Raw genomic sequence first — 8,388 nt, forward strand, 5'->3', positions numbered from 1 at the left:
TGCTGAACCCAAAATCATTTTTCAAAAGCATTCCAGATGAATTGGATAACTACATTTGAGTTAATGTTTCATGGGGAAAAATACATATATTTTACTTTAAATTGTAAGTGTTGCATCTTCTACGAAGATTCTGTCTTCAATAGGAATTAGATTGAGCCCTCTTATTAGAAAAAAGTAGAGATTGCAGAATCTCTCAGATGAGATGAAAGCTTGGCAGCTGGCACTTTTTAACATTTGATGAACTGGAAAAGGACTACAGTATCATTCTGAAGGGCAAAGGCAGGGAAGGAAGTTCATCTATGAATCAAGACTCTTCTAGCAAAGTTTTGTAATTTATTCTCAAAAACAGCTTAGAGCAGCATAGTGTTGAGTTTTCCATTTAACTGAAGAGGTTTGATGTCTTCAAGATGAGATTATGCCTCAATATTATCTTCAGTCTGCTATCTCAACAGCCAATGCAGAAAAAACCCGACTTATATCCCACTGATGTTTAACATTAATTCAACTGATGCATAGTTTTCCCTATCCTATAATAGTTCTTAGGACTACAGGGAATTTTTTTTGCTTTTTTTTTTGTTGGTGGTGGGTTTTTTTGTTTTGGGGGTTTTTCTAGCTTTTAAAAATCATTACTGTATTTATATTCTGTGCCGTGTTATCTTTCTGTTGGTACTGTGCATGTTACTAGATGTTGAATGGTTAAGGGATAAACAACTTCCTCTCTCCCCTCAAACAAGTACTCAGACTGGAAATGCCAGCAGCTAATTCTTTCAGGAGAACACACACTTGATTTACTTTTGTTGGATTTTTGTTTTGGCAGATTTCCAGCAGTATGCTAAGAAAAACCGAAGAGGAGGAGGAGGAGGAAGATGAAGATGAGGAAGAGGAAGAGGAGGAATTAGATTCTCCTAAGGAAGTGAGATAATAAAACTCTTATTCTAAGAGTTTGAGGGTTTTCGATTAGAAAAAAATACTTCCCTTTACGTAAAGGCTTTTGTGCATTAATCAAAACTTCACTGTATTTTGAAAATTCCAACAGGAGCAAATATTGGCACTAATAGTGGAGTGCCAGACAACAAATGACCAGTATCAAAGAACGGAACAAAATCTGTTGAAAAGGGACCACTTCTGTAGGTAGAAAATGAAATATTTAAACAGAATCCTGTATTATATTTGCATAGATATTATATTGCTGTCACATTTGTTTAAACTTATGTGATGAACAGTGTCCGTCTTAGTGCAAAAACTGCACTAAGCTGACAAGCAGTTATGAACATAAGTTTGCCTGTTACTTTGCCAATGTTTTACCTTACTCCCTACCTACACACCTCTTGTATTTAGGAAGTCCTCTAGCTATACCAGTCATAGTTTGGTTTATACATCCTAAAGCAACCATAGTGCTCCAGAGACTGACTACAGCAACAACCCTGTTAGATTTCATTTTGTTACCCACCTTGGATGGCAGAAAGCAGGGTGTGGTGTATTGTTTTCTCATTCTCGATTTCCTCAGGCTCGACTAAGATGACTTTTAATTCCTTTACACATAGAGAATGAACATTCACAACTAAGGACCTCACCCAGTATCTACTTTTAACGCTGCTTTGCTTTTAAATAAAGTGCCTTCATAATAAAACTAGTTGATATTTTATATAGTTGACATTTATTGTATCAGTTGACATGCTATATGTAGTTCGAGTTTCATGTGTTTAACTGGTTCATTCAGTTACCAACTCCATCAAACACAGAAGATATTGCATATTTTGAGAGTAATTTCTTACCCTGTTTGGAGATGGTGATTACACAAGTTCATTTCTGAATAGCATAGAATTGTCTGCCAGAAAGCTGCTACCATGAGGTTTAACTCCAGCTTATTAATATCTGCTACAGACAGGACAGACGTATAAATCCAGAACTTAAGCTTGAAACTGTAACCAAATATTCTTTCAGTTACAGAGACAAACCAGAAGTGCATTTTTAGTATCGACACTGCCTTTGTCCACTGGGGCAAAGTACACGATGCATACTTGTTTTGACAGGTGAAAAAACAGGTTTTGCCAAAAACTAGTGTGATGCAAATGTCACAATATTAGGGTTCTGTTTTAACCCCAGAAAATAGTCTTACACCAGAAATACGTACTGTTGACACTGAATGAGCTGATGAGTAGAACACTAATGACCAGAACTTAAAAAGTATCTAGGTAACTAATTCCCTTCTATTTCCACGAATGGGGCACTTTGATCAGTATTTGTATCACAACATCAGAATTATGCTCACCACTTTACCATTTCACGTTCAGTGAAGTCATGTTGTCCCTCTCCAAAACAGGAGAATATACCAGGTTTTCAGATAATACACATACAAGCAAACAGCAATTACTTCTCTACTATGCTTTGAAAAAGGAATTCCAAATGAAAAAGGAAGCAGGTTAGATTAATTACCACTAAAAGATTACATAGCTAGGGTACAGAAAGAGACTTATTTTTCCTCAGCAGCCTCAAATTCCTTGTCCTCCCTTATGCTGCAAAAATGCTGACTTTAGGAATTACAGAAAAACTTATGCGAAAGGGAGACATATGGGACTTACAGTGTTGGGCGACTTTGTTCTGCATATATGATGGCACATTGAACTGAACCTGTGTAACCTCAGAACTATGGATGAAAAAGTCACAGATTATTTTAAAGCCAGAAGAATTTAGAATGTAATTACAGAATTAAATATTATCTAAAGATATTTTTGCAAAGATTTTTCTCATGGTATAAAAGTGGAAGACTGGCAGTACACCATTTGCTCATATGTATTTTTGACTACTGACACTTACATGATGCAGGCTTGTATCCAGTCTTGCTGAGAGTATTTTGCTACTCCATTGAACATGCTGGACCAGCCCTCTGGGACTAAGGACTACCTTCTTGTAATCATCACACTGTCAAATCATACTTTTTGGACAATGGCAGCAAAAGCAACTTCAGAGAAACTAAGGAAAACTATAAGGAAAACTATAAGGAAAACTATAAGGAAAACTATAAGGAAAACTATAAGGAAAACTATAAGGAAAACTATAAGGAAAACTATAAGGAAAACTATAAGGAAAACTATAAGGAAAACTAATTTGTTACTCTTTTACTATGTCGATGGTACTTAAAAAGGAAGAGCAATAATCCAAGCCATGCAATTACAGACTGTCTCTGATTTGTCCTTTATACTGAAATTTTTTCATGCCATTTACATTCAGAGAAGGATTCAGAACAGTATGCTTCTGAAGCTAAATCCTACCAGACATCTAAAAAAAGGTATTTAATTGTTCAGAATTTGAAAATTTAGCCACATTTACATTTCTTTGCTCAGAGCAGTCTATACACAGGCTTGGCATTATCATTCTCATTCAAAATGCTTTTTTCCTAGCACTTGAAACAGAGAACAAATAATATGTAATAGAAATAAAGCTATACTAGGCCTTTTAAAAATTACAGAACAAAAAGATTCTCGACTTCATTTGCTTCTATTTTAAAGAGTTTACACAGAAGTTTAGTAGCGCTGATGACTTTACATAAAGTAATTAAGGTTTGACCACCAGTGAGGGTGATCAGTCATGGGAATAGGCTACCAAGAGAGGCTGTAGAGTCTCTATCCTAGAGCTATTAAAAATCCAGTGGATAAGGCCTTGAATATCCTGTTCTAGTGGACACTTCTTTGAGAAGGTAGTTGGACTAGAGACCTCATAGGACCCTTCCAACCGAAACTACTCTTTGAATCTATGATTTTTTTGTACTGCCCAAGCAAAGGGTTAAAACAAGTTTTTGTTACCAAGTTGTCTTAGTTTGAAAGGGGACTAAAACTTCATAAAACTATTTAATACTCCAAGTAGTATCTTGTTCAGTTGCAATGTCAACAAAGTCCTTATCCACACTATCAAAGTTCCTTGCTAAGCCTGAATTTTGGAGATGCAGTTTTTACTCAGAACAGCTAGCTTTTATTTCTTCCCAAATTTAAATATGCTGGTACCAAACCAATCAAAGCATTTTAAAAACTGACATAAGCATTTATTTTCTTACATAAGAAAATAACGGTTGTCAGCTTGGTTGCCAGTGACAGATGTTATCTGAAACTCATGAAGAGATTGACCTGAAATGCATCCAGGCATCATTAGCATATTAATATTCACATTACGAGCATGTGGAGATGAAACAAAGACCACTCCAAAAGCTTGGGCTGAAGTCAGAATTCTTGATCTAATTTCAACACTCCTGCTTTAAGGTACCTCAGGGAGGAGAACAAGAAAGCCTATCCAACTGATTTATATAGATTTTTGCAGTCTTTGTAAACTACGCTTCATTGCTGTGCTGACAAACTGTAATGGCTCATTCTTTCCAAAGGAAGGAGCCAGCATCATTCTCACCAAGACCCACGTATGCTGAGAATAATACTTGAGATCATTATCAAAGTTTTAAATATAAGACACACATTTCATGGCAATTTCTTCTTTATTTTAAAAAAGTTGCAAAGCCAACTAACGTGAACAGGAAGCTCTTTCTTCTTCTTTTAATAGGAATACCTGCAAACACGTGAAACAGAATAAAACCTGAACAGTTTACACAAAAAAAGGAAAGATCAGTCATTTTTAAATTTTATTAGGCTACCTCAGTAAGAAGTGTTATTTATTAACGCAGGTAGCACTGAAGTTCTTCCTATCTGAACTGTTTGTGTGGTCAATCAACTGGCACTTACATTTTTATTTGATGCAAAATCATGGGATGTGGAATTAAAGCGAACTAAAAAAACCCCAAAGCATTACAACTCCAGGCCTTTATACCTTGATGTAAGACATTCAATGTCTTCCAGAATTTCTGGGCTCTTCTCTCCCACAAGAAGTAGGCCAATACCGTTCTCATATCTTAACCATACAGATATTTCAACCAAGAGCTAAACAACTGAACTAAGTATTATTTACAACCGTTGATGGAAACTGTTTCTTCTGCATCTTCCAGTAATTAAAAAAGTGAAAATAACTGTCAATACTGTCAAGTCTAGAATGTTTTACTCTAGAGCATCTTTTCCTCTTTTACAGCAAGCTCAACTTAACCTTCCGTGGACCAATTGGCCTATCATTCAGTTCATTAATAGCAGCCATAGCTTCCTCATAGTTTGTCATAGCAACGATGGCATCACCCGAAGGCAATCCTTGTTCATTGTACTGTACAGAAACTGACTCTGGTATCACTCTGTAGCCATAGAAAAAATCCAGAATCTCATTAGGAGTAGCTTTAAAAGGTAAGTTTTTCAATCGAATAGGAACAACACGATCAGAACCACCACTGAAATTTGGATCCGGCATAAACCTTCCTTCAGGAAAACCTCCCATTTTATTATTCCCAAACTCCATTCTGCCAAAAGGTTCACTGTCACCACCAAAATCCATGAGAGGTGGTGGACCTCTAAAATCCTTTGGGGGGCACATGAAGTCCTCAGGGGGATGCCTAAATTCAGAAGGATGCCTGAAGTTCCCAGGGGGTCCAAATGAATGCATGGGTGGCCCTTGTGGTGGCCCAGATGGTGAACCAACTGGACGGGAAAGCTCACCTCTGTCATATGGGTGTGAATGACCCTGCATGTCATTTGGTGCAGACAGTGGTATGGTTACGCCAAACTTCTGCATCTGATACTCAGATATAAGTCTTATTAACACCTCTGTTCCCAAGAATCTTCGACGATTTAAATTTTCGGCTTTCATGGCTTGTTCTTCCGATTTAAACTTCACTAATGCTTCTCCCAGGCCAACTCCTTTGTCGTCATAGAGCAAGTAAATATCATCTTCATCAAGATCAAATCTCGCAAAGAACTTCTGCACTTCAATTTTTGACACATCAAATGGAAAATTCCTTACATATACACATGTCTTTGGGCCAGAATGACCTTCCCGGTAACCTTTGTCTGGTATGGCCTGTCCAGGATGATCTCTGTCCTGTGATCTTTTCCTCTCACAAGAATCAATTATTTTCAACACTGACTTCCTTGAAATTGGAAAAACGTAAACAGGACGATTGAGAAGAACCTTTCTATGACATTCCAAAGCAGCCTGATAATCTCTCTCACTCCTTAACATCACAAAGGCATCTCTAGTCCTCCTCTGATGCTTATCCGTTAGAAGCTTGATTTGTTTGCTGCATATATCCAGATCAGGAAAAAAATCTCTCAAATCTCTCTTCTCCACATTATTAGACAGATTTCGTAAGTGTATGTAATATTCCTGCTTGGGAGATGAACGAGAACGTGTTCTTTGTCTCCTTGGTGATCTTGAATGAGAACGCTTCCTTGAATGCATATAGCCTGAACTCCTCGGAGAATGGTCTTCAAACAAAAAGTCATCAATTTCATTTGGCATGTCTACCCTACCACCATATTCAATCCACCGTTCCTCTGTAGTTGGGCTAATTTCTATGAACCTCTGACCCATGTATTCTCTGTGACGTTTAAGTCCTTCTAAAGCATCACCAGGCGTAGCAAATTTTACCAGGCAATCACCATTGTTTAAACCATTGCGATGCTTTATCAGAATCACTCCGTCCACCTGTATCCCAGAAAGAAAAGCACGTACTTCATCTTCTGTTGCAGAATAAGGTATACCATGCAGAAATAAGTAAAGATCATCTGGGTTAAATGGGTGAGAATCCTTTCTTGACTGATAGATTGGTTTAGGTATACCTATATCACCATGTCTTGCACCGTTGGTATGGAAACCAGCCTCTGGATGATTTAGTGGACCATAACCAGGTTTACTTATTCCTTTTGGAAAAGCTGTGACTAAATGTGGAATGTCTCCAACACCTGATGCACCAGAACCATTAGTACCTGTTCTTCTAGAGCCAGACATAGTTTCTCGTCCCCCACGGTCAAATCGTTTCCGGCTCATTTCTATGGTATTCTGCATTTCTGCCTTGCTGCTGAGAAAGAGCTCTATGCGCGAGTCCTTGATAAACCCTCCTGAACAGCTCATGGCACGCCGTGCATCTTCATCTGTTGCAAATATAATAAAAGCCTCCCCAATCTCTCCTCCAATAATATGCACACCTCCATCTGGAATATTCAATCCCAAGAAGAAACGACGAATATCTGCAGGACCCGCGACAACAGGAAGCCCCTGTAAACGGATGACTACAGCCATGCTGAGCTCAAGCCACAGCAAAAATCACCTGCAGACAAAAAGGTACACATGATAGCACGTCTTTAGTACTCAGCTATTACAGTAACTTAACACTTAAGAAGCTAGAACCTTTTTAGTGAATGTCCTTGTCTCAATCGAGAGAGAAGGTATCAAAAAGCCCTCTAGTTCACAAGATACAAGATTAAAGCTAGATTCTCTATAAGTTGATTAGTCAGAACAATTAGCTACTCCACCAGCACAAGAACACAAGTCTATCAATATTCCCTATCCTAAGGGCAACAAAATCCACCTAAGGCACTCCTCACCATCCACAATACCTAAAGAACACCTGAAGTCTTTCACGGCATAGTTACTGTATGCCAGAGATCTCTGCCCAGTCCTACGGAACAAAAAAACTGTTTACTTTTGAACAGGACACTTGTGATCGTAACACAGAAAATACTAGATGATAAAATGAGAAAGGAAAAAGGATAACTGTGTCACTGGAAAATGAAGAAATTCACCAACAGTGATGACTTTACTGCTTTGACAAGTTGCTCTACCAGTGATCAGTTCTGTTCAGTAATGTTGTTTTTTCAGCATTCAAAAATGTTGTCTCTTTCACGTAGTCAGAGTATGAACCGCAGCAGCCACATGCACTCAGGAGAGCATATCCTAGTTCCCAGCCACAAGTCTGTGAGAAAAAAAGGCCGTGTATGATCTTGTCACAATACTCAGTGAGAAGTGTTAAGCTTTTGGCAGCTTACCTGTTTCTGCTTTGAGGACCTGATAAATTCTGTAAAATCAACTTAACTGTGGAAAGAAAATGAAACATAATTAATGGCTGATATCTGTACTTCACTTTACATACTGTGCTACACTGCTGCAGCTCATCCATAGCAGTGGCTAATATTAAAGCCAAGCATGTAATGAACCCACAGTTTGGGATACTATGAAGAATTCCTTCCACGTTCCAAGATGCTATGCACCGCACTTCTGTTTCCATTTTAGAAGCAAAAGAAATTCAGAATTTAAGTTGACTTCTGGAAACGATGAAAATACAATGAGATTACTTGGTCATCAATTCTGCCACACTGAACTGTTGAAATGAAACAGACAGTGTATCGGAAAAACTCTCAGTTCAATTCTTTTGAGTCCTTGAAAGATATATAAGTCCATCTCGAGTACAGGATGTGTCCATTCTTCTTTAATCCGCCTGCTTTCAGAGTTCGCGAGGGTATGCTACTCACC

General features: G+C 38.0%; 2 protein-coding genes across 2 annotated transcripts in view; one reads left to right on the forward strand and one right to left on the reverse strand.

The window, feature by feature from the left end:
• FAM92A1 (family with sequence similarity 92, member A1) overlaps positions 1 to 922 on the forward strand; it is a 22,741-nt gene extending 21,819 nt beyond the window's left edge. Inside the window, exon 8 of the mRNA XM_010140872.1 lies at positions 818 to 922. Coding sequence (XP_010139174.1) covers positions 818 to 922 — 105 coding nt within the window. The remainder of the gene's footprint in view (positions 1 to 817) is intronic.
• A 3,543-nt stretch (positions 923 to 4,465) lies between these two features.
• On the reverse strand, positions 4,466 to 8,115 carry RBM12B (RNA binding motif protein 12B). Its single transcript, XM_010140860.1, has 2 exons — positions 7,905 to 8,115; positions 4,466 to 7,186 (listed from the first exon to the last, which is right to left on the reverse strand). The coding sequence occupies exon 2, from the start codon at positions 7,156 to 7,158 to the stop codon at positions 5,059 to 5,061; it is 2,100 nt and encodes a 699-aa protein (XP_010139162.1). The 5' UTR covers positions 7,159 to 7,186; positions 7,905 to 8,115; the 3' UTR covers positions 4,466 to 5,058.
• Positions 8,116 to 8,388: the final 273 nt, after the last annotated feature.

The sequence above is a fragment of the Buceros rhinoceros genome, unplaced genomic scaffold (genome assembly GCF_000710305.1).
Source record: "Buceros rhinoceros silvestris isolate BGI_N320 unplaced genomic scaffold, ASM71030v1 scaffold8980, whole genome shotgun sequence".
NCBI classification, from domain to species: Eukaryota; Metazoa; Chordata; class Aves; order Bucerotiformes; family Bucerotidae; genus Buceros; species Buceros rhinoceros.

Bases quoted from the DNA above. Each gene is read 5' to 3' on its own strand.
- RBM12B (XM_010140860.1), bottom strand. From the start codon at position 7,158: ATGGCTGTAGTCATCCGTTTACAGGGGCTTCCTGTTGTCGCGGGTCCT.